Source organism: Pinus tabuliformis, chromosome 9 (genome assembly GCF_031772625.1).
Source record: "Pinus tabuliformis cultivar Carrire ecotype Pingquan chromosome 9, CPIR1, whole genome shotgun sequence".
Lineage (NCBI taxonomy): Eukaryota > Viridiplantae > Streptophyta > Pinopsida > Pinales > Pinaceae > Pinus > Pinus tabuliformis.
Genome location: NC_142307.1, coordinates 46,210,575 through 46,238,054, shown reverse-complemented (window position 1 = coordinate 46,238,054; position 27,480 = coordinate 46,210,575). Strand labels below are relative to the sequence as shown.

At 37.0% G+C, this 27,480-nt stretch overlaps 1 protein-coding gene across 1 annotated transcript; it reads left to right on the top strand.

Moving 5' to 3' along the window:
• On the top strand, positions 1–26,333 carry LOC149147065 (uncharacterized). The gene is made up of 3 exons (XM_089441704.1): positions 1–109; positions 25,655–25,777; positions 25,915–26,333. Exons 1-3 carry the CDS (start codon positions 1–3, stop codon positions 26,331–26,333), a joined length of 651 nt encoding a protein of 216 aa, XP_089297830.1.
• The last annotated feature ends 1,147 nt before the right edge of the window (positions 26,334–27,480 follow it).

Sequence of the window (27,480 nt, the reverse complement as noted above, 5' to 3'; positions counted from 1 at the left end):
ATGGTTCTGAACATGGGCATTGAAGGAGAAGAATGGAAGACTTTCTTGAAAATTCCAGGTATTGATATCACTATATTTAAGAAAGGAATTCCTAGTACAGAACTTAAGGGTAAATGGAGAAATTTGTTGCTAGTAATTCAAAAATTTGTTACCTGTAAAGGAAGATTTGGTTATATGTTCTTTTACCACAATCGTTTGATGATACATTTTCTTGAAGAGAATGAAATCAATCTTCCTTATTTTCTATTAAATAGCTTAAGGAAAATGTCCAGGAATGTTCAGAAAAGGCTCCAATTCATAGAAAACACCATGTATCACCATGGCTTATAGAAATACTCATTGAATTTCATCTTGAAAGCCTAGGAGATAATTGGGATAACTTCCTAGTTAGAAATCATTTTAAGGAGGAGGATCAAGAGACACCTAGTAGCAGTAAAGCAAAAAGAGGAAGAGAATATCCGGGAATCTATTGTGCTATACAACAACCACCCCATTTCAAATTTTTAATCTTAGTCTAAAGATGCTAAATAAGAAATAGGTCCCCTTTAGGATATAAAAAGTAATAAAACGTTTTGAGTAAAAATAGATTTTCCATACTTTCCATATAAAATTTGCTTTATGAGTGTTTGGAACCGCTCATCACAAATCACAATTGCTTAAGACCAATGAACATCCATTTGAAAAGTTGTGATGCGATCAAAGTCATCACAAATTCCTCATCGCAAAGTTTTAAATTGAAATGATCCATTTATAAACATGCAATGTCATATAACTATCGCATTTCAAATATCATTAATCCTAAGGAATAAGTTATGGCATTTCATTGAAACCTTGTGATGTGATAAGGCTATTGCGATCGCATATCACCGATCCATAGGAAAACATTGAAACCACTCCATTGAAACTTTGTGATGTGATATAACTATCGCAATTGCATATTGCATATTGTGCTCCCAATAGAAGCAAGTAATATATACTATGGAGACTCGCGATATAGTGTTAAATCAATTATAAAGGAAAAACATGATTTGCCAAGTTTGAAAAGGAACCCGCCAACTCTACGTGCCAGCTCATCACTCATCGCAATCACAACAATACAAAGAATTCTTTGGAACATAGCGCTTGTAACTCCCAATTTGTGATATGTGATGGCTATATAAATATTAAAATAATAGAATCGCTAATCACAAAATAGCAGAGTTATGGCACCTATTCTAAAAGGACTGTTGGAAAACTTGCAATGTGATATATATTAATTCGACATTAAAGTTTCATGTCATGAGTTATGGTAAAGCATTAAGAGGCAGTTATGGTTACAATCCTTTAAGGATTTCATCATTTGTGACTATGTAATATATGAGATCTTTTGCATCTAATGCGCATATACTGATTTTAGTCTTTAATTAGTTATATTGGCTGCTCTCAAAGTTTTTTGCCTATCACGCTCCTCTTTCTCATTTTGCAATGTAAATCTAGAATCACGCAGTCAGTCAAGATGTCTAAGAAAGCTTGAAATACAAAGGCTCCCCTTAAATTGGAAGAAAGACAAGGAAAATTGGTGTTAATCTCAAATACTACTTGTCAAGGCTTTGCTAAGATCTCGTGGGAAGACATATATGCTTCGCTTGAAAATGAAAATCTGAAGGAGATAGAAGAAGAAGCAATAGCTGATGGAACTGATGAATCAGAAAACATGCTCAATGATCTGGCCAGCTCTTTCCTCCATCAAATAGCGGCCCATGCGAAGGTTTTGCCATATAATGATATGGTAAGATGGGTAATCGAGAGCATTAACATAATGGACAGATCTTTCTTCATAGCTGATGGAAGGATGTTTGGAACCTTCAAACCTGAAGACGTCAAGAGAATGTATCACTTGCCAGATCTCGAGCAACGCTACAACAAATCATTCCTGGAAGCTTTCATGAAGGAGAATCAAATTGAATCAGATCCTATCAAGCAATGGAGACACTTTCCAAACAAGCACAAACATGAATCATCCAGTATGTATTCTGTGGACTCCTTAGCATCTCCATATTGTTATGTCGCTCCTATGATGTGTAGACTCTTTGGAAGCCCCGATTATGCTAGATTTTTTATTGAAATCATTCCATTGATAAAATCAAAGATAAACTTCTTTGTGATGGATTGGGCAACTATCCTATCAGATAAAATGGCTAGTCAAATACTGGATTATAGAAAGAACAAATGTGTCACTACCCGAGTTGTGCCCCCATTATATATGAGTGCTTACATAGTTTTCAAAATTTGTTTTAATTCCGACTTTCCCATCTTAGGTTGGAAATGGATGGTTCAGGATCCAACACCCATTCATTTTTACCATAAATACTTATGGAAGTCTGAATACAAGAAACATTTATACATGATTTTCCATGGTTTCATCCTACCCATCCATCAAGCTATCTTTAATAAACCTGCTCCTCGGCTACCTCACAAGGCTAGCATTGATTTAACCTCAATCAACGGTTGGTTCGAGGAAGAGGCATTCACCTATGTTAGGGTTTTTGGTAGCATTATAGATCCTCATGTCCTTCCACTTTACATTCCAGATAAACTATTAGCCAGGGAAGTAGCCTACCAGATAGTGGAAAATGGGATGTCTAGAAATCTTAAAGACTCCAAGAAATAGTTGTGGCCTGCCTTTCCTCTTTGCTACGACACCTACTCATTGCATGATTTTAAACATGTTGAGAAGGAAGCAAACAAGACAAAGGATCTGAGTCTAGCTGTTATACCTAAAAGAAAATATGACCCAAATAAGGTTGCTTTCAATTTCACCACTAAGATGAAAGTTAATAAATTCATGCATGAGAAGATGAGTTTGATGACTTATTTATTTTAGTAGATTTATTCTCAATAGTAAGTCATCTGGAAAGATTCAAATTGGGTGCTAAGAAAATGGAAAAATTCATTGAATACAGGACACAGAGGTTAATGACAGTACCTCTAGATTTATTAAGTACTACACCAATCATTCACCAAGCAGAACACAACAAAGAGCAAGTTATAGAAAAGATTTCTAGAGAAGTTGAAACAAGTGATAAGGCCAGTGAAAAACTAAACAATGATGTTCACATTGATCCCATATTGATTAAATAATGGGAGAAATTTGATCAACATATCAAAATTCAGAATGGTCCTCAAAACATTATCACATCAGTGCCTCCCGGAACACAACGACCCATTATTCCTGATATGGTGATTGAAGAGACACCCAACAAAGACACAACTCAAAAAGAGATAGAAATAATCCCTGAAAATCCTTTAGGAGAGAATACATTGAAAAATGAGGAAATTCCACCCTTGGATGTGTTTTATAGCCCAAAACATAGGGAAGTAGTCAAAAGGTAGAGGAAAAAGAGGAAAATAAACCAAACATCATCCAAAGCTCCTCAATCTGAATTTATGAATGTCATATGGAAAGATTCAGAGGTCAATCCTTCTGAGGATTTGAATAAGTTATCTCAATTTTTAGGGGCATACACAGCTACCACAATTGATAAAGCAATTGAAGTTAACCAATTGATCAAAGAAAAGGATCAAAAGATTAATCAACTTGAAGAACAGTTAGCGGTAGAGAAACAAAAGAGTTAGCAGCTTGAAGAAGAATTAAACCTCAAAAAAAAAAAGTTTGACTAACATGCCATTCAAAGACAACAACAACTTTCTCAAGAGCTCGAGCAGCTTAAATTGACACATCAACAAGAGATTAAATCTAAGGAAGATCAAATCACACAGTTTCAACTCTCTATAAAACAATTCAAAGATTATCCCAAGGTTGAAGAGTTTAAGAAGGAAGCCTTAGAGGAAAATAGGGCTTTATCTCAACAGTTGAATCTACTCTTCTAGAAAATATCTCTTATTGATCCATTATGCATCACAATAACATCACTAATTAATAAAGTAGTCAATACTAGGTTATAATTTGAAGATGCAGATGATAAAGTCACAAATTATCTCTCCTGGCAAAGCATAGAAGATGGAAGAGTTGCTAAATTATCTAAAATTGAAGAGTCTCATAAAGAGATATTGTTTTTAGAATGGGAAACACAATTGATAAAATAAGAAAGAGCTACCTCCACGGCCAGGGCTATAATGAATAATTTTATTGAGCTAGTGAATGATAACTTATATAGTGCCAATTTAATTTTTGATTGTTCCCCGGGAAATCTTCCAAAGGCAAAAATTTTAGAGAAGCAATGGAAGCAAGATTTGGACACCAAGGAGGAGCAGCTCAACATAGTACAAAGTCTCAACTGGGATGCACATTGGTTGTTTGTGGTCAAGCCACACATCCAACAAATGACTATCAAGTTCCTTATTGATGTTGTTGATCGCATGATGCTTGAGCTCTCAGATGCAACATACACAAGACAATTACACTCCAGGATGAGTCATCCTCTAGAAATCCAAACCATGCTCTCAATTTGTCAGTTGAAGATACAAGATAAAACATAGATGCGATGAATCTCTTCAAAGGTTATCGCGATTCTATTTTTGAAATTAAAATCCCATATTTTGATGAACACGGTTCCAACAACTCTCAACAATTTTTATGGACAGTGTGTTTTTAATTTTACTATAAATATCCTTTCATGTCATTTTAGAAAGGGTCCTCAATTTGTATAAAACTAGACTTGAGAAGTTTGCAATTCTGCACTTCTTAATTTATCTTTTATAAGCTGTGGATCGAGGTTTAGACTTTTTGTGAAAGAGATTCATAAAGACTTACATTTTTGTATCTTCTTGGAGTTTTCAGAATAAGAAGATTGAACCAGATTGTTGCTTGCATAATGAGACCTAAATGCATATGGTAGTTCTATCATTGTTCTTTTTGTCTTGTTTATGTAATTAGCATTCCATTGATTTGTTATTGTTGATATATTCTTAGGTTTCAAACAATTCTATATTATTTCACTTTTGAATGATTTAGAATTGTTATATTGTATACATATGTCAATGATAAATATTAGTATGTTATGCGATATGTTTTCACATTACTTTGTTTGATTTGTTATTCAAAGTAATCATCATTTAAATACATCTTTCTGTAGATAAGTTGTTAGTGTCAGTCTTTACAGCCTTCCTCCAGTGATCAAACATGCTCTTACAAAGTGATTTTAATGTGTCAAGGTCAAATTTTGTCATTTCAGTGAGTCTTCAAGCAAAATTTGGTCACCAGGCATTGGGTCTAGGGTTTGATTTTACCCTTGTCAAAGTTGTCCAAATGTTGGTCCATGTCAAAGTTCAGCTGAGTGTACCATCATTCATATAGTTTTCATTATCATGTCAAGTCCCATTGGGTCATTTTACACCTTGTTCATGCTTCAGTTGCGCCTAGGTAAGGTCATTTCCCTCTCCTAGGGTTTTGAAGGCAATTTCTCTTCGACAGACAAATCATCAGCAAAACTTGTATCCAGATGTTCATACACCTTCCCCTATCCTTAAAGTACCTTATCAAATACTTCCCATCACTGAGATCCCCCAAATTCCTCATTTTCGCACAAACCCTAGTTTCTTGCTACATCTTGGCAATTTTCTAGGTTGGACATGTGTTTTGCCTTTTTGGACCCCTTCCCCTCACTCAATTTCAGAGATTCCACTTTCCCCTACTTCCTAACATCCCTCTCTACTTCCCAAAATTTCCTGAAGAATTTAGAAGCTCCCTATCCCCTTCATTTCGCTTCATTTCGACAAATCCCTTGTTCCACACATCGGGGTAGGTTTCACTAAAATGTATTTTCTGAGAAATCAAAGATGAATTTATGAAAAATGAGAGAGGTTTTTGTCCAAAATAGGCAAAGGCAGAAAAACCTCCTTCACATTTTACACAGGTGTCATGGTTTTAGAGAAATGTCAAAAATACAGTTGCCTCAGGAGAATTGATGCACCTCTAAAGTGACCTTGGGAAAATCACGTTTTCGCCTAGCTAAGTGGGCCAAATGACTTACTGGATGAGTCAAATGATAACTAAACACAAAGATCTTTCGAATGAGCTATCATGAGCTCAATTTGGAGTTGAGGAAGGCATTCCAAAGTTGACTGTAACAGCACTCTGCCTTGAGGCAGCCTCACTGGGCACATTTTGACCAGTCTTGGGAGATTTGACTTTTGATAGGGCAAATGAACTCCAAATTGAAAAGTTCTGGTTGGGTTGGAAATTAGACTCAAATACCTTTCCAACGCGCTATCTTGTGCCCAATTTTGACACTGGGAAGGCCTCCAAAAGTCACCTGGAAAAGAGCATGACGCACAGAGGGAGCGCGACGCACTGGGAGAGATTTTCCAGTGTAAAATTTACACTGGCGCGACGCACACAGAGAGCGCAGCGCACAGGGAAAAAAGGGCCTGAAATTGTGCCAAATTGCCTCAAATTTCTTGTGAAGCCCATCAAATTGCAAGGTAGGCTCCATAAACTCACTTGTGCATCAAATTTGATAGAGATATGATGGTTTATTGCCTGTGATTGAATGCAAAAAGTTTCATAAAGAAAACACAAGAAGACATCAAAGAAAGATTGTTCTGCTAGGGTTTTTGCTACAATGTTGTTGCTGCCAAGGTTATTCTTCCTACCCTACCCCTGCTCCTTATTCCCCTATGCCATTGTCCCCATAATCATTACCCTAACATTACCAAGATCATACTCCCTTTCCCCTCCTCCTATTGCTCAATAAACACAAACCCTACCTTACAAACCCTAAAACCCTACCTTGCTAAAAACCCAAACCCTACCCTATCAAAATACCCCAAAAACCCCTGTATATCCCTAAACAAAATTCTCCTATAAACCCCTATTCCCATTATATTATCCCCATCCTAATGCTCCCTATTAAATTGTCCCCTTGGTGGCAGATTGTCAAAGCAACTTCTAGCTTCATTTAAATCAAAGGGCAGCCCAAATTCAACTTTTAAAACAATAGTCATGGCATCCGGGGTTTCATTAGAATATGAGGAGGAGACCCAAAGTGACACAGCTTCAAGAGAACATGCCCACAGGAGAAATCAATGAAAATAGGGAGTTTTGGCTTGACAAAGTAAATTTCCATTTAAACAATCTTCTTAAGAAGGCCAAAAGAGATAACAAATTTCAAAGACGCATGGCTACTCATTGCTACACAAGGAATCAGGTCTCCAAAGTCAAAATCAAGCAGTTGAAGAAAATACTCCAGGAAACCCTAATCAGGAAAAAAGAGAAGGTTAAGTTGGATTTGCTTGCTGATGCTCCCCTCAGAGCAATACAGGACAAGGACAAGAAACCTATGCATGATGAGGGGCCATCAGGTGAACAGGAGGTCGATTTCATCCTCATTCAGGATGATGATGCAGATGTGGAGAGGGCCAAATGGATCATCAAGTATTTGGAGCAGAGAAACAAGCAGCTTGAGGACTAGCATGAGATCATGGAGCTGCAAAACATCCGTGAAGACCAGCGGGCTGCCCAAAGAATCCTAAATGAGAAGACACCTATTCAGTAGGAGATAGAGGCTGATTGAGAGATTTGGCTCAAGAGGATCCACATCCACTTAGAGAAGCTATCAATGAAAGCACACAAGGACAGGGACATGCTCAGGAACATGAAAAACCACTATTGGGCACGGAACAAGGTTTGCAAGGCACGAATAAGGAATTTGAAGGCAAACCTAAGGAAGGCATCAAAAAGGGAAAAATGGGAAAAGGAGCAAGATAGACTTAGAATATTGGCTAAGGCTTCCTTGGCTCAGCATGGCACCCCATAAGGAACCTCTAGCCCAAATTTCAGCAAATTTGGGGAAGTTTTGGTCAAATTTTGATTTTTTGGACAAAAACAGGAAATTTCTCCCTGTGCGCCGCGCCACTGGCACGACGCTAAAATTCTAGGGCTCGAATGGAGAAACCGCTTGCATATTTTGATTCAACATAAATTATGACTACTGGTGTCCGGGCAAGAAATTTTGACAAGATATGGGTCTCCTAAAGGTCAAAAAACACCCAAAAATGGCCTCTCTGCCACTTTTTTGACACACAGAAAGCAGTCTTGGGAGAATGAAGATTTGGAGGGGAAAATGAGGACCAAATTTGAAAATTCTAGTGGGGTTAGAAAGTAGACAAGATAGGATTTCCAACAAGCCCACTTGGGCACATTTTGGACACCTGCAAGTGCCCCAAAACAGGCCCCAAAGTGGCGCGACACACAGAGAAAATGGCGTGGCGCACAGAGAAAAAATTGCCAATTTTCTTCCGTTTCACGAAATTTCGGGTCGCGACTTCTCCAAGTGGGCCCGGTCATATACACTTCGGTTTTTTTGCACCAAAGGTGACATTTAAATAGTTTTCTCTCCAGATGGGCATCTATCCAAGTGGCAAAAAAATGCAAAGGGTCACCCCAGCCAAATGTCATGCTTGAGAGCGCTGCACCTGTAGCTGATAGTTGGCTCTCCATCTCCTTTTCGTAATGATTTGAGTAACTTACCAACCCATGGGAATTCTATCTCTTCCTCACACATTCTATATATTGTATGCAAGTTATTTGCAAAGGGTTGGCTGGCTTGTAACTTCTGGGAGACTATGGGAAAGAAACTTTGTTTCTTCACTATGTATTTTTGACAGAGAATTAATGAAAGGCAACAGCTCTGTTTCATGCGATTCTTGTGGTTGTGAGTGTAGCAAGTTTATTTCTTATGTGTTCATATGTATTTAGTTATGTTTCATAATTCATTTCATGATCATTTTTAGTGAAATTTTCTGAGTGAGATTAGGTAGAATCCAATTTTTATTGCTTTGCCTGTGGGAAAATTTCATGTTTCAGTGTTATTTCTTCTGTTGAAAAGGATTCATGTCACTATGCCCTTTTCACCTTCTTCAACAATCTATTCATGCCGTGGTGCCTCAAACTTAATTGCTACATTTTCCGCCTACCTTGCCTCATGAAATAATCTGTGCCTTCATATTCGATTCTCTGTTCTTTGCTGAGCGCCAGTCCCATAACATCCCAGAAACTCGGTCATTTCATTAAATCTTTTTCCAAAATCCCTATTCACTTACTAGCCTAAGGTAAATATTGCATTGTAAGTCATCTCAGACCATTTTTGCTTATCCATTCACTGAGCGTGACTCGGAGAGAGCCCTCTCCTACTCTGGTAGGGCTAGCTACCAGACTGAGCGTGGTTTGTGGTTACCCTAAGTTTTTCCTTCCTTCAGCCTAAGGCAGATTTAGCTGCTAACATAAGTGAATAATCTATATTATCATTTGTCTTAGTAGAAATCATCAATAATCATATTATTATGAGATCACCAGGATTATATAGATATATCTGTATATTTTAGAGCTTATAGATTAAACCACCTATCATCTTTTTATACATTTAAAACACCCATTCATCAAATCATACTTTATTGGGAAACTGGTCCCATAATATCCAATCAGAGCCAACATACCAAACGAAGAAGGAGCTACAGTAAGGTCTAGACTGGGTGGTTATCCCCCAATGTTGGTGCTACAATTTTCGAGGCATCAAAATTTTTGGCACTAGAAGGAGGGCCTAACTATGAATGGCGAGTAAATCTAAATCTACAAGCCATTCAAGAGTAAAATTGCCTCACCATCACCTCCAACTTCTCCTTCACATTCTAAGTATCCTATTCTTAAGTGAGAAGTTGAAAAGAAAAATACAAAACGCACTGCTGAAACCCTAATCAAGCTAGATAGTTCTTCTCCTGAACCTCCTGAAGTACAATATTTGATTCATAAACTCCATGGGATTTCAATATCCCAAGAAGAGTATGAGTTATCCCAAGGCAGTGTTACTTCCCAATATATCCCATCGCAACTGCTTACTAGGGAAAAGAGTGAAAAGCTCGACATTCCACCAGTTGAATTCCCTCTACCAAGTCGAAAAAGGGCTAGAAAGGCACCATCAGAATCTAACAGTGAGACTTTGTCCTCATCATCGTCCATTCCATCCATACCATTGCAAGGTCATACATCTATTTCCCAACTTCAAATCATACTCCAAACAGGTACAAGGGCTTCAACATCCTCTACCCAATCACTTTCAACTGCTTCATCACCCTCTTCTACTAATGGCTCAACAATGGCACATAATCAACCTCAACCAAGGCCATGGACCAACCCAGGAGCTATCAAAATGCCTGCGCCTTTGACCAAATTACCAGCACATCCTGAAAAATGGCTACCTAAATTAATGCTGACAATGGCCTGTTAGTGGAAGAACATATAAAAAATTTCATGTTATCGATTAACTTGAATGGAGTAACGGAAGAAGATGTTGTTGTCAGACTATTTCCATACACTCTACCAGGCACAGAATGATCATGGTACTTTTCATTACCACCAGGTTCTATCAATAGATGGGATGCTTTCCAAGAGAAATTTCTAACTAAGTTTGGAGATGATAGGTCTACAACAACTTTGATTGATGACCTCTCCAACCTGAAAACCGAATCAAAAGAGCCCATTAAGGACTTCAATTCATGCTTCAATAAGTTGTTCAATAAAATACCTGTGACATCCAAGCCTAGTGAGGAGGTCCAAAATGACTGGTATATTTCTGCTCTACCTTCAAACATAGCCATCTTCGTTGATAGGGCTGCCAAACTAACATTAGTAGAAAATATGAAGGAAGCAATAGTTGTTGAAAAACGTATCCTTGCTTTGGAAAAGAAAAACGCTCTAGAAGAAAGGAAATCCAAGAAAGTTACCTTTAGAGATGATTCAAATAAGAAAGCAACCAAGGATCCATATGACATGGAAGGCTTACAAAAAGTTCTTAAAACTATGTCTAATGAAATGGTTGAAATAAAAAAGCAGGTACCTAAAACTTCTATGAAAAGACCATTAGGAACTTTAAAATAAATTAGCCAACTAATCCTAAACCACCTAATGCTATATCTAATGCAGAATCTGACCTGGATGATAATGAAGAAGAAGATACAATTTTATGAGCTAAAGAAACGGAAGAAGATGAAACAATTGAATGTCATGGAATGTGGGACGTTATCCTACCCAACTCTGATAATGAAAGTGAATAGGAAGCTCTGTCAGTAAACACCAGAAGTAAAAGTATAGTAGAGCCTAATCAATCAAATCAAAAGAAGAAAAACTCAAATCCTGTTACTAAAGAGAAAGTTCCCGCAAAGAAAGCTCTGGTTGCATCTCCCCACAATCAATCATCTTCGTCCAACCCTCCCTCATCATCTAAAATGCTAGTAGTTTCAGATTCCATGGATTATAACATAGTGGAAGATATGAAGAAGACTCGAGCAAATATTTCTCTACATGAACTTAGCAAGCTCAAGCATCAACAAAAGTTGTTCCTTAAAGAATTAAATGCAGTACCTTCTTCTCCTCTTCCAACTAGTGTATTATCAAAGGCTGCTAGAGGATCAGGTAAGCCACCATCTAATAAGGTGCATACTACCAATGCTGTTTTAATTGGGGATAGATCAAATTCTCATACTCCTATTTTTCTCTTGACTTATGAGATCTACAATAGAAATATGCATAACTTCTTGATTGATTCAGGGGCTTCATCAAACATAATGCCAACATCAGTTTGCTCCAAGTTAAATATTGAACCCCAGAAGTCTACAGTTTATATTGTCCAATTAGATCGAACTATGGTTCAAGTTTTAGGAGAAATAAATTCATTTACTATCCGATTATCTGCTGATCCTAGGGTTGTCCAAAGAATTGATATATTAATTGCTGACATCCCTAAGTTTTATGGTTTGATCCGTAGCATAGATTGGTCTGAAAAACTTCATGGTTATATTTCAACTGATTGGTCTCACATGTGGCTTCCCTATAATGGGAAACCAAATCAAATCAGAATTGATCACGAAAAACATTTGACTCACACAGTAACTGAGTTTGAAGAAGAAAATCAACCTGTAGCCTTCAATAATAACATTCTTGGAAACTATTTGGCTGAATCATTTTTTGGGAATTTCAATGCTCAGCAATCTCCTTTTCCTGTTAATAGTGTCATATCACAAATCAAAAATTTCTCCCATACCGATACTTCTAAGTGTGTTAGTGTTGTAGATGAACTTGTAGATAAACCTGTAAATAAGACTTAATTTTGATCTTTATATTTTGATGGATCTAAATCGAATGATGATGCAGGAGTAGGATGTCTTTTAGTCAGTCTTGAAGGAGAAAAAATGATGTTATCATGTAGATTAGAATTTGAGTGTACCAACAATACTACAAAATATGAAGCATTGATTCAAGGTCTCTATAAAGCAGTAGGCCTAAATATCCAATATTTGAAAGTATTTGGTGATTCCAAAATTGTCATTAAACAAGTGAGAAATACTATCCATTGTTTTTCGGGGCATCTAAAACATTATCAATCACTTGTTCAAGATCTCATAACTCATTTTCTAGCATTTGACATTTCTCCTATTCCTAGATCACAGAATGTAGCAACAGATCTCCTGGCTAATTTTGCTTCTAAACTCCTTCCATCCGAGGATTATAGTCTAGATAGATTTTCTATTGAATTAATTTTTGGCCATCTGTCCTAGATAATGCCACCAATTGGTGTGTGTTCAATCATGATGAGGATATATTAAATTTCTTGACATCTGAAGGATCTTATGACGATCAAATTATCGATGAAAGTGATCATGATCTTCAATTAAAGCAAAGACTCAATGAAAATCCTATTCCTAAATCTGTGGTGAAACTAGAAGATCTTTATGATATTAAGGATAGATTCAAAAGGGTCACTAATTCAAAGCTTCAAAGTTCAACCTTAAGATTTGAATTAATAAACCTTGGCACTGATGCCAAACCACAAAATGTCAATCTAGGACTTGGACTTTCATCAGATGAACGAGTTTCTTTTATTAGTTTATTAAGAAAATACAAAAATGTTTTTGTTTGGAATTATGAAGATCTGAAAACTTATGATACCTCTATCATCCAACACACAATTTTAATGATCTCTAATGAGAAACTTGTCCAACATAAGTTAAGGAAAATTCACCCTAATCTTGAGAGTCAAATCAAATCAAAGTTGAACAAACTCCTTAAAGCCAAAATAATCTTTCCTCTCAGACATTCGAAATGGGTCTCAAATTTGGTACCTATCAGGAAAAAGAATGGTGAGATTAGAATTTGTATAGATTTTAGAAATCTTAATAAGGCTTGTCAAAAATATAATTTCCCATTACCAACCATGGAGCAGATACTTCAATCAATAGCTAGCTCAGAGTTAATGTTTTTTCTTGATGTTTTTTCAGGATACAATCAGATCTTGGTACATCCATACGATAGATTAAAGACTACATTCCGAACCAAATGGGGAACATATACTTATTAGAAAATGCCTTTTGGTTTGATAAATGTGGGATCTAATTTCCAACGAGCTATGGGCATAGCTTTCAAATGTTTGATCAATAAAATAGTTGTTGTTTACTTAGATTCCATAACTGTCTATTCTAAGAAAAAAGAGAAATCATCTGCATGATTAAAAGTAGATCTTTGAACATTGCAAAAAATATGGCATTTCCTTAAATCCCAAGAAATCATTATTTTCTCTTAATGAAGGTAAACTTTTAGGGTTTATTGTATCCAAAAATGGCATATACATTGATCTTGATAGGATAAAAGAGATTTCTGATATCCCTTTGCCACATAATAAAAAATCTATGCAATCATTCTTGGGACAGATAAATTTTGCAAAAAGGTTTATTACTGATTTTTCTCACATTGTTTTACCCTTGCAATCTATGATCAAGAAAAATTCAATCTTCAAATGGGGACATAACGAAAGGGAAGCCTTTAATTCAGTCAAACAAGCAATCATTAATGCTCCGAATTTTTCTAGTCATTTTATTTTGTACACTTTGGCCACTCAATCATTTTATGTCGTTGTTTTAGCATAGATCAATGATCAACAGGTGGAAGCGCCCATATCTTTCATTAGTTCTAATTTACTGGGTGTTGAGCTCAATTGTTCCAAAGTTTAGAAACAATATTTCGTTGTATTTAAGTCTATCAAACATTTTAAACCATTCCTCCTAAAAACACACACCAAAGTAATAGTCCCATTCTTCGCAGTGAGAAAATTGCTAGTTCAAAGAGAAGTAGGAGAGAAAAGAGCTAACTGGGTAACAAATTTACAAGAGTATGACATTGATATTAAACCAACAAAAATTGTTAGAGGGAAATGTTTTTGCAGGTTATTGGCAGGAGCTTCTAATATACCTGATCATGAAGATTCAGATAGTACTGCATAAGTAAACGAGATAAGTATCATTGACTGTGAATCCTAATATGCTGATCTCATCTTTTATTTAAAAAATGGATATGCTCCCCCTGAATTCAGTTACAAAAATAAACGTTCTTTAAGGTTAAAAGCTAAACACTTTGAAATCATTGATAATGTGTTATTCAGGAGAAACTATGATTTAGTTTTATTAAGATGCCTTGAAAAAGTTGAAGCACAAACGGTTTTGTAGGAACTGCATTACGGCCTAGCAAGTGGACATTTTGGAGGAGACACTACAGCCCATGAAATACTACATGCTAGATATTATTGGTCGACTTTGTTCAAATATGCCCATGACTACATGAGGAAATATAAGATATGCCAAACTGCTAGCGAAAGACAAAGAAAACCAGCATTTCCTTTACAACCAGTTAACATTGAGCAACCATTTGAACAGTGGGGGCTTGATATTATATGATCTGATAATCACCCTATGAGTGACCTCAGTGAAGATTTCTTAAACAAAAAGGTATTACAGACTCATGTGCTAGTGTGTGTGTTCTGTGTTATTGAAACAAAGGATCGATCAGATTGCCAATACACAGACATTTTGAATGGAAAGACAGCAGAGAAATGAAGTAAGCAACACAAAGACACAAGCAATTCTTAATAAGGAGTTCACCCTATTCTCCAAGGCTACGTCTCCGGTCTAGCTTTAGTGGTAGCCTTGTTTTATTATGTCTTTCAGCAGAGAAATTATAATGCAGGGACTCAATATGAGTTCTCCTGAAGCAGAGTTTGATTGGCAGGGTGGTTCTTGGATTCCCCAAGCCACTTGGAGTACACAGACTCTTGTTCTTCCTACCGGCTCTGTGACCCTTGGTCTACAGTGGAAATAGCCAACTATGATGCTCAATCCGGATAGATTCCTCTATGGGAAGGCTTGATTCTTCAAGCTCTTTGGTGCTCGATGCTACCTGTGGTCAACTCGACCCTCTGTCTCCTCTGCTTGGCTTTACTGCTCTCTGTGCTCAGTCCTCCTCTTAGGGTTCACTGTTCACTGTCTCTCTCTGGGTCGCTTGGACTCTGAATCTCTCTTTTGATCTCTGTTCACTATCTCTGCTCATGGCTTTAGCCATTCGACCTCCATGCCTCTTCGTTTCCTCTCCCACCTGCGTCAATTCGCCTGTCGCTTGTGTGCTTGGAATTCCCTGTTCAGCGTCAGCATGAATGCTCAAGGAGTAGCCATTGTCCTCATCGAACCTGCGCCAGCCTGCTCGTCAATTCATTGCTTTCTCCACCATGGCAGTCAACGAATTCCAAATCCTCTTAAATCACAGATTAATCCCCTGTCAATTCCGCTCTGTCCATCAGGCACAATCTTAGCCGTCTGATCTAGGCTCCTCCAGATCCAACGTCATTCACACGTCGAGCGCAGTTGACTTGATCGATCGATAACACGTGATTGCGGAGATTTTTCTCTCTCCTCCACTACCATACATTGATCACTGAGGGTGCTCGCTCTGTTTCTTTCCAAAACCTATTATCGTTCAAGGGCACCTTGGGTAAAACCGCCGATTTCTAGGTCGTGGGTCCCACCTTCGCACAATGGCGCTTTTTCTGCATTTTTGCCCACGGTCCTCTGGCTCCCAACGTGACTAAGTGCTTAAGCCCTACCATTTTAGCCCTGTTTTCCCAGTGACGCGCTTCAAAAACCAGCTCCTTTTCCCGATCCGGGGCTCCCAGGTGTGGAGCGATAAAAAGGTGTCTTTTAAACTCCTAATTACCTTCACATTAATTATCAACCCAGGGACGAGTTTTTATTTCAAGAGTGTACTCAGTCTGAGGCGGCTATTTACTCAAGAGTAATGTTTAGTAGTACAGCGTTCAGAGAACACAAGACTAGACGGATGCTAAACTATGACTAAATTATTTCAAAAGGATAAAATCACACAAGACAGCTTATCAGTCAAGGGTGCGGAAGTGATAACCCATCCCTCTAGAAACTGATGGAAAGGAAATTAGAGCATGGACCATAGGTCTGGGAGCTAAGCAGCGACTTGCTGGCTCACTACAGCCTTAGACCTTCTCTCACACCAAAGCAGTAAATGCAAGGAAATGGAATGGTAGCAAGTAAAATGAAATAGCAAAAGGAAATAGTACAGTAGTAAATGAAACAGCAATCAAAAGAACTAAATCTCGCGAGTCAAAACTAAACTTGAACCAAACTCACATTCTGCAATAAAATAACAATCTTCGCAAGAAATTTCAATGAACTTTACTTTATGAGGCGATATTCACAAATGAATTATGGAACAACATTTATCATATATACACAACACACTTACTATAGCAATCTGATGGTTCAAGAGAATATGACTAAGTTCCAGACAGAATAATATTACTTCCGGATTCTCATAAATAAGAATTCAAATGAATCCAATACGGCAATATTCAATATGAAGGCTCTGTAACAGAAACAGTTGGTTTAAATAGTGAACATGCAATCAACTCTGAAAAGATTCATTCACACAATATAGAGTCACTTACATAAACTTCCCGAATGAAACCATTAATGAATTAGTCGTAACAGAGCATGGAATAGCATATGAAAAATCATGTCAGATTACCAAGCAATAAAGATAAGCAAACCACGCAGAAATCAAAAGAATATAATATACAGTAGCAATTGTAAAGATATGATACACAACAGCAGCAGCGTACTCCACCAGAGGTTGGGCCCTTAGCCGCCAGCGGACGCTGCTGGGTTACTTCAGAAGGAAAAGAGTGAACAGCAACACCCAAATTATGTATTAATCATTAAATAGTGAAATCATTACAATAGTTGAAGCTTTGAGACTTACAGCATAAAACAATCCTTCCTTCCTCCTATCCTATCATGAATCCTTGCTTCTGAATCTCTAATTCAAATCATCAATTCGCCATCATTCGAATCCCCAAAGTCATCCTGAAGTCTCCCCCTCTCTGATCTTTGTTTTCATTTAAATAGAGAAAGATCAGAGAGCAGTTATAACATAGATAATTACAACATGATTTCTTTTACAAATTTGGGTTGATTCTAACCAGATGATCAACAAGAAAATATATTTCCTTTCATCTCTCAACAAAAGCAAGACGAATTTGGGTTTGCAGCTAAAGTTTGGAGGACGGCCGCAACTGCAAATCTGAGAAAATCGTGCTCAAAGAACCCTACGTTTCTCTCTGTACAAGCCGAATTTGGGCAAACCATTCTTTGGAAAAGTTAATTGGGCCCGTTCTGGACAAAACCCATGTTCCAGATTTCTCAAATTCGTCTTCATTTTCTCATAATCTCAACCGCAAAACTGTCACTCCTTAAACCAGCGAATTTCTGAGTTGGCAGATTTAAAAATCAAATCTTCAATCTGGAAGTTACCTTGGAGGCTAAAAATGGTGAATAATGTTATAACCAACTTATTAGAACTATCATTGATAAAATAATGCATAATCATCAACTTATTAGAAATAAAGGAGAATAGATAATATTCATTCATAAGAGCATAAATCATTTATAAAATGGATTTAAATGATAAATTATAACAAATGATATGATGAAGAATAGTGGAAATGGGTGGGATAAGTGTTCAAAAGTGATAATAATAATGGCATATTAACGACCCAACATACCCCCACACTCAATATGTTGCATGTCCTCATGCAACGAAAACTGAATATATTGCATGTCCTCATGCAACTCAAAGACAAAAACCCATGTGTTAACCAAGCAATAAAAAAATATGTTCATCTCAGCGCATGAAATGGATAGAACAAATGAATTCTTCCTCAATTAATGAATATTCAATTTTAGCAATCTCGATGAAGGCATAACAATTTTTACATTGACATTCAACTATATGTATGAAGTTGCAGCAAAATATGACATAGATAACAACAAACTTCCTTAACCATTTTCCCAAAAACTACAAACCAGATTTTGTTGAAATGTTTCAAGTAGATTTGTAATATATGAAAGCTTCTATGATCCAAAAATCAGATCGTTTTGATGCATGGATCATGAGATATAAACAAAATGGCTGTAGGTGAGAGCATGATTTCCGCAATTTATGAACCAATATTTCTTGAAATTGTGTGGGTTTGTATTGATGATACGTATGTGTTTTCCAAAAATCACAAGAATTGAGTTCATAGTTTTAAAAATATGTGGAAATCAATTTCTGCACTGTGTAAAAATGAAATTGTATGGCTTAAATAAGGAAGAAAGTAGAAATCATCCATCATGCATAGCAATTCCTCCCCCTCTCCGAAAAATTAGCATGTCCTCATGAGATGCTAGAAAACAAATAGAGGTGGTTGCTACCAGCTGTTGAATTCTATGCTTGGTGTAAAACAACATCGAATAAGGGAGGTGTTGAGAGTGAATAAGAATAGCAATGGATGATAAAGAATATGAATGGCGTGGTCATAAGAAAGAAATGAATGAAAGGAACACTCCCCCACACTCAAAAATGACATGCTGCTGAAAAAGGGGAAGTGGTAAAGATGTGGAATGAAGGATGACAAATAATGCTCAAAATGGATTTTCATTAGATTCTCCTACATTTATAGTAAATTAGAAAACTATGCAATTTTACCTCAAGTTTTACCTCCAAAAATGTGGAATGACATATATGGACTGACAGTTGTTGAAGCGGATGTAGGCAGAGTTGGTGCTGAAAGTGATGCAAAAGGTGGAATCCAGGGAAGCACATCATGGCTGAAGAATTGTTCACGTTCGCGAGCCTCTACTGTGAAGTGCAATAGTGTGGTCATGCTACGAATAGAATTATGCCCATACTTGTTGTTCTCCTGTAAACAAAGCACTATTTTGCATACAATGTTCTTGAATCCATAGTGTTAGCTTTGAATAGCAACAAATAAAATGCATGCAAAATTTCAATTAGAAAAACTTATGTATACATGCAATACTAATATGTTGTCAAATCAACAAGGTATGGCAAAGTGTAGTAATCATATCGCATGCAACCCCATAATGCATACATTCCCCCCTCCAATTGGAAAATGGGTTCCATAACCATAAAGGATATGAAAGGGGTGGTGTTGATGACAAGGCAAGGGAGTGAACAATACAATAGTAAATGAAGCAGAGTACACATATCAATGATAGGACGGTGAAAGTTATGGTTATATTGAGAGCAAAGTGTGTAAAGATAGTTATGAATAAGAGATAGGATGCTTTGGATTGATGATAGTTTATGCAAAACGAAAAAGGACAACAATATGCTAAAAAAGATGCTTTGCTGACGGTATTCTAGCTGAAAATGATGTGATTGATCATAAAACAATTTCTCATGCATAAAGGTTCAAAACAGGGAAAAAGTTAAGGAAATAACTTCTCTGAAAAAAAGAAAAATAAGAAAAGGGTATTATAATAATAATTGACGATAAGATATAACTTCAATACCATAAGCAGAGCCGCTGCTGCCAGCAGGCGTCCATATCCTCGGTAGGGTTGCTTTTTAACCCATATGAGCCAGAATCCTCAATTTATAACTAGAGAGTTTTGAGTGTTGTTCTACAGAAGAGATCAATGTGCTGGCATGGTAACTAGATAACCACACTGCCATTCACTAGGATGTAGCAAAAGTGATCAAGCCGGCTCGTGATGAGACCTCCTGTTCCATGGATAATTTGGCTATCCAATGGATCATAACCCTGGTGTGGTGGCCATAACGGGAATGTCACTCTGTTACAGCCTTATGAACATGGTAGGCTGGCTCGTAATGAGACCCCCTATCCTCCATCTGCGAATTTTTTTTTGTTATTATTACACATTTTGATGATAAAAAGAGGGAGGCTCAGTACTCCTTAAGAGCAGGGATGGTGGAAGAAGTTGAACATGTCAATAGAAAAAAAAAATACCCATAATCTCGTTTATTACAGACAGAGAAGATTATAACCAGGAAGGGTGGAACCAGCATGGTATTAAGATGGTCAATCAATATCATGTTCAACAGAAAACAATGCAGTAAAGTGATATATAAATAATTGTGTCCCTTCTGAAAAAAATCTATCATCAAGGAGCTGTCCAGTTAAAGGTTATAACGTGAATGATATTAACTTTGCTTCAAAAGAACCCATAATTCTTGTCCTGATAAAAGTAGTGTACTTCAAGCCATAAAAGGGAATCGGTAAAATGTGGTTGAGATGAATTAGGAATAATATCACAAGAGGAAGAAAAGGGTTGCTCTCAAAAATACTCCCAAAGTGTTGCTTTTTTGAATGAACAACAAAAACACTCAAAAAAGTGTTATTCCTTGTAGGGAACAACAAAGGAAATGCACACCAAAAAGAAAAAATACACACAAAAAAATGTGAGAATGCGAATGCCGTTCCTTTGGAAAAAGGAACAGCAAAAATCAAAAGTACCGTTCCTTTGAAAAAGGAACATCAAAAATGAAAAGTGTCGAAGTGCTGTCCCTTTCGAAAAGGAACAGCAAAACGTGAAAGTGCAAAAGTGCTGTTCCATTTCGAAAAGGAACAGCAGCTGTTCCATTTCGAAAAGGAACAGCAAAACGTGAAAGTGCAAAAGTGCTGTTCCATTTCGAAAAGGAACAGCAGCTGTTCCATTTCGAAAAGGAACAGCAAAATGTGAAAGTGCAAAAGTGTTGTTCCATTTCGAAAAGGAACAGCAAAACGTGAAAGTGCAAAAGTGTTGTTCCATTTCGAAAAGGAACAACAGCTGTTCCATTTCGAAAAGGAACAACAAAATGTGAAAGTGAAAAAGTGCTGTTCCATTTCGAAAAGGAACAACAAAACGTGAAAGTGCAAAAGTTCTGTTCCATTTCGAAAAGGAACAGCAGTTGTTCCATTTCGAAAAGGAACAACAAAATGTGAAAGTGCAAAAGTGTTGTTCCATTTCAAAAAGGAACAGCGGCTGTTCCATTTCGAAAAGGAACAGCAAAACGTGAAAGTGCAAAAAGTGTTGTTCCATTTCGAAAAGGAACAACAAAATGTGAAAGTGCAAAAGCGTTGTTCTATTTCGAAAAGGAACAGCAAAATGTGAAAGTGAAAAAGTGTTGTTCCATTTCGAAAAGGAATAGCAAAACGTGAAAGTGAAAAAGTGTTGTTCCATTTCGAAAAGGAACAACAGCTGTTCCGTTTCAAAAAGGAACAACAAAATGTGAAAGTGAAAAAGTGTTGTTCCATTTCGAAAAGGAACAACAGCTGTTCCATTTCGAAAAGGAACAGCAAAACGTGAAAGTGAAAAAGCGTTGTTCCATTTCGAAAAGGAACAACAAAATGTGAAAGTGAAAAAGTGTTGTTCCATTTCAAAAAGGAACAACAAAACGTGAAAGTGAAAAAGTGTTGTTCCATTTCGAAAAGGAACAGCAAAATGAACTGTGAAAAAGGAACAGCAAAATGAATGGCTGAACCAAAAAGTGTTATTCCTTTAGAAAATAAATAGCAAAACGAAAATGATGTCCCTTTGAAAAAGGAACAGCAGGAACGACAAAAATGCACACAAATGCTGTCCCTTCAGAAAAGGAACAACAAAATACACAACCATAAAATGCAAACACGCAAAGAATGAATTAGTTGTTCACTGCATTGATGCTGAGGATGAGTTTCACTTTGAATGAAGCAACACCTAAAACACAAAATATAAGAGAAATTAGAAAAAAAACAACAAAAAGCAGTATGTAAATAAATAAATTGAGTTACAACAGCTATGATGTTATGTCAAAAAAAATGATCTATTTGAAAAATGTTTTGGCAATAGTGACAAGACATGAATCTTCAAATCGAAATCAATTCTTCATTTCTTCTATTATGAATCCGTTAGGTAATGACTTGGATGAAATTCCTTTGTTTCATTTAAAATTTCTTTCAAAAATCACTCGTCCATAAATTGACCTTCTTTATTTTCCCAAGACCTGCAAAAAAACGAGTATCTACCTGCAATAAAACATTAAATCATGAAGAAAGAGAGGTGTACAGGCTCCCCTAATCTAAGAATTATGTAAAAAATAACAATTAATTACTCTGTAGAACAAATCCACAGAGAAAATAACAAAGTAAAATTTATTTGTTACCTGCGAGAGAGCAGTGGCCAATCATACTAACCTGCAGTGTTTTAATCACAACTTCTTTATTTTTCGTCGAAATTGAGTGATTCCAAAGCCAAATGAGAGCTAATTCAAATTTTTATCTCCATTAGAAACAGGTTTTAAATATTCAATGATATGATATGTCAATTTTAGTTAGAACAACCTGCATAATAGAGTCATTGTCGATTACCCGGCTTAGACCAACAGTTGATATTTCAAGCGTAACGTTTTCGTTTGATGTCGGATTCGAATGATTCAAATTGGAAATGAAAATATATTCATTTATTGATCTCCAATAGAAACATGTTTTGAAGACAAGAAGAATTGATAGGTCAAATATTGTAAGGAACAGCCGGAAAGACAGAGTTTTAAGAGTGCTGATTTACGATAGACAGTCAGTATTTTGATCATAACTTCCCCATACGATATCGAAAATGAGTGATTCAAATTGCATTGTAAACTAGATTGATAGGGGAATCTACCATAGAAACAGGTTTTAAAAATATGGTCATTTAGGCCTCCAAAAATTGACTGTCCCAACTCTGTTCCTGAGCTGCCCGCTAGATATTCGGTCAATGTTTTGGTTCTAACTTTTTCGTTTCAAATCCAAATTGAGTGGTTCAAATTGGGTTAGAAATTAGACATCAAGGGATACCTAGGGTAGAAACAAGTTTTAAAAATATTCACTTTTGGTCCCTCAAAACATGATTGTCCCGACTGTTTTTCCAGAAAGTTCATCAAGCCCGCAAGCCAAAAAAAAAAATGAAATTCAAACATTTTTTCAAATTGGTGATAAAAATGAAAATGAGTGTTTGTAGAACTTATTATTTCCATTATGATTCATCTACATACACAAATTATTAAAAAAAAATTATCACCGATGTTGATTTCGATAGCATGTTGCAACAAAAGAAACAACTAGTTTTACAAAAATAAAAAAAATGTGTTTGTTTTATTTCTTTATTTATTTTATTTTCTCCACTATCCTACTCTTCTTTGAGAATTGATTATGTTTATGTATAAGAGTATTTCCAGTGGAACCATGTTAGAAATAAGGCCTCATGTATGCACATACCCAAATTCGAAAAATGCATGTTGATAAAAATTAGGGTATGAGAAGCCAACTTCCCTTGAAAAGATGGTTTCAAAAATTGTTGAAGCATAGAGTGATGTTGCAAACAAGTGATGGAGTGAAACCAATCTTCAATATATCCTTTACTTTCTTGATTTCCCATAGCCATCATACCATGAAGTTCTTGGTCTTTTAAAATAACTTGTTGATGCATCCTACAAGAAACCTCATTTTCTTCCATAGCTTCTACAATTTTAGAATTTAAAACATTCTGAATCTCATTGTAGGTTTTCTCTAATGGTGCATGTGAGATAGAATGGGTGGGAAGGGTGGGTAAATTTGGCAGTTCAACATTGTAAGCATGTTGTACTGGTTTATTGTGGTGAGGGTGTGGAATTAGTTGAGCAGGAAAATGTGTAAGGAATGGAGCATTGTGATGATGTGGTTGATTGGGTTGAGTGAATGAATTTGGTATGCAAGCAGGATGTTGTGGAAGAGCTGGTGAAAAATATGGAGAATATGTTTGTGCTACAAGATGAGGGAGAGTAGTCATGCCATCATAAGATGAACCATGCCCAACTTGTAAACAAGATAGGTGGTTATATTGAAATTGACATGGCTACCCTAACACATTAACATTCCATAATGGATTATGCAAGTATGACAATGGAGAAAAAGTGTTTTGAACCATACCTATAGGCCTTGTTGCAGCTTCCTTACCTCTTTGATATGCTACTTCCATCCTAGATAAGGAAGAGTGAGTATCTATGAGATGCTCCTTTCAGTCATGAGAACAAAACACTTCATCAAATTCTTCATTTTTATGAACCTGCAAAACATCCAATTTTTCATTTAGAGAGCTAATAAAATCAACTTTAAAATTTTCAAATAAAACATTGATTTCAGCTCTTATGTCTCCTATACTTGTAGCAGATTTGGAAAAGAAAGAACAAACATCTCTAGAATTCTTACCAGCCTTGGAGATTCCTCTTGAATACCTTATGCACAATTCACAAACATCATCATATGACAACTGAAAAACATCACCTTTTCCTATCAGATTTAATATTTCTAAACATTCATCTTTGATTCCTTTAAGAAGGAGTGTTTTTAAGATCTTTTTTTCCAAATGCTTATGCTTTGATTTTTGAAGGTTATAATGAAATCGATCTACATAATCCTCCAAACTTTCATCTTCCCCTTGTATCATATCGAAAATATCTTCATTGGCTTTGCAATAGTTTTGGTACTTCTTCAAGAATATGTTCTTCATGTTCTCCCATGATTGGATGCAATTCCCACGTAGGTTCATGAACCATCGGAGAGCTTCTCCTTTTAGAGTAAGAGGAAACACTTTCAATCTTTGATCATTAGTACAATAATCATATCCTCTACAAAGTATTTCGAACTCAAATAAAAATGTATCTGGATCTTCATTTTCTAAACCATGAAAATTTGGTAAAGATGGGGGAATTATGTGCATTTGTGTCACTCCTAGATCTTTGATAGGAAATTCAAAAGTAGAAACGTGAGCCATTTCTTACCATAATAGAAGATGTTCTTCATGTGTTTCTTCAAGGCTCCTTCTTCAAATGTTCCTGTCAATTAGTTAGTGAAATGGGTGGTGCTTACATCACCACTTGCGTGAGATCCCCGGCAACGGCGCCAAAATGTGGAGCGATAAAAAGGTGTCTTTTAAACTCCTAATTACCTTCACATTAATTATCAACCCAGGGACGACTTTTTATTTCAAGAGTGTACTCAGTCTGAGGCGGCTATTTACTCAAGAGTAATGTTTAGTAGTACAGCGTTCAGAGAACACAAGAGTAGACGGATGCTAAACTATGACTAAATGATGGGGACCCAGCCCACGTGTCCCACACTCCCAAATCCGAAGTGGACCTGCGTGATTATTTCGTTAATGGATATTGTTTGATTGTGCTTTTATGAGTTTGGTGATATTTAATCACCCTTCTGTACTTCTCCGCCTCTCCACGCTCCACCTGTCCGTCTCGAGATTTGGCAAACCCTAATTCCTCCTTTGCCCTTTTCCTCGGCTAGTTCGCGCTCATTTAGTCATTTTTCACTGTTATGTTTCACTCTCTGTGGCTCTGCTCTGGTATTCGGCTCTGTATATGGATTTTGGTTCAGGTGTTCGGCTCCGTCTCGGCGATAAGCTCAGGGTTTCAAACCCATCTCTGGTTCCAACCTACCATGCAACTCCGTTTGTTCAGGTGAGGGTTTGGTTTCATGCTATAAGCTCTGGTTCTCGATTCGAACTCCGGCTAACCCTTCACAGCTCCTCTGTGGTCAGGTTATCACTGGGCTTCTGCGACTTATGGGCCTGGTTACAGCAGGTAAGGCTCCACCCCGTTGGCCATATACGGGTCTTTTCTCCCTCTGCTCTTTCTACTTGTTTTCACTGAGCTATGTGTTGTTGCATGAACTTGAATACGTCTGCGACCCTAACAATGTTGTCTTATGGTGGTTGCAGGTAACTGGTCCCGTGGCCTTGCAGGAGATTCGACCGTCTATCCTCCGGGTAGCTCTGTTTCTAATCCACCCTTTTCTGTGGCTTTTGGTCTGCACTGTAATTGCTTGTTATGGTTGTCTGTATTTGATAATGAGTCAGGTCTGCGTGAGGTTTCAACCCACTTCTGTAATTCAGAGGGTTTCTATGGTAGCTTTCGGTTAATGGCTCGGTCCTTTGCTCTCTCGTTACTCGGTCATTCTGTAGCAATACTTAGGAAATCTTCTGGGTTCTCGTTTGCTTGGCCGTTGGTAGTTTTATACCCGGCAATTTGTTTACACAGTAAATGTAATAATTTGGGTTTCGGTGCTGTTGCTTACCAGTGGTTTGAGGACCGTTGTTTCTTTGCTTTGTTTACCCGACTCCTTTCGCTTTCCACTTGACCTCGGCCTCGGCTGGTCGTGAAGCGCTTGTGGTTGGATTGCTCTGTTACTGTGTCGACCTGCAATGTATTTTCATGGACAGAAATTGATATATATGCGCGTTTGCCTCTCGGAGTAATGATACCTGGTTATAATAGTTACTTTGCAATGTGTGAAAGTAAACAAAAAATGAATATAGATTAATGTGCGTGGATTTTGTGTGAAACTCTGTCACGGTTCTTATTTGTATTAGATGGAATGAAAAGAATTCACTGTATATGCATGTTTTATCTTCGAGGACATAAATTCACAATCTGGAAATTTAAGAATGCACTGAACAATATATGAAGGAATGAATTGTACTCTGCTATTTCTCTTTTTCAATGTCACACTCCAGAACCTTTTTCATGTATCTTTTCTGTCTTCTTATACAATAGCTCAGCAGTTAGACAACTGTTTGTTAGTTCCAGATTACAGTTTACTTGACAGTTACTCCAGTTACGTGACTTGGCTATTGTTAGTTTGTCTTTTCCTTCTGTCCCGTAAGGGTTTGATGCTTTACATTGATTTATGGTCTTTTTGTCTAATTCTATAATAATCTAAATTTAAAGCCTATAACTACAAGCCCTTAACAACTCTAGTTAGGACCTGTTATTACAATTGAAACAGAACAAGTTAAAAAGACACTTAAGCTAATAAAATAAATACTGTAGTTAATCCTTGAAGAACAAAATGATAAAAAAAAACTCTGACAGTCTTGCTGTCCATTTGTTGAAATATTCACTTCTCCCAATCTTCTTCAGAAACCTTGTCTGCCTTTTCTCGGTCTGTGCCCTGTCGACCAGATGCTCCTGCATCAGGCTGCCGGGGTAAAAGAGAGTTCTCATGGCTCCGTTCCATGAGTTCTTCCACCGAGTAACCTGCCTTTCGGATCTGCATCTCGTCAAGCCAGGAACTGTCCTCGATTGGACGGTCCTTCCATTTAACGAGATAACGCAGATACTCCTTTCTACGTGTCTTCTTGGCCACCTGTGTGCTGATGATTCCTTCTATCTCATGGGTCTTGACCGATGGTAACTGTTTCTTCCAAAGACTGTCCTCGAACTGGGTGTCCCGTTGTGGCTGTACCACTCGTTCATCTTCTGCCTGGGCATGATATGGAAACAGG

Excerpts from the sequence above, each read along its gene's own strand:
- LOC149147065 (XM_089441704.1), top strand. The coding sequence starts at position 1 with ATGGTTCTGAACATGGGCATTGAAGGAGAAGAATGGAAGACTTTCTTG. Across the intron at positions 110-25,654 it reads TCCTAGTACAGAACTTAAGG|GTGAGGGTTTGGTTTCATGC; the intron begins GTAAATGGAGAA and ends CCGTTTGTTCAG. Across the intron at positions 25,778-25,914 it reads TATGGGCCTGGTTACAGCAG|GTAACTGGTCCCGTGGCCTT; the intron begins GTAAGGCTCCAC and ends TGGTGGTTGCAG.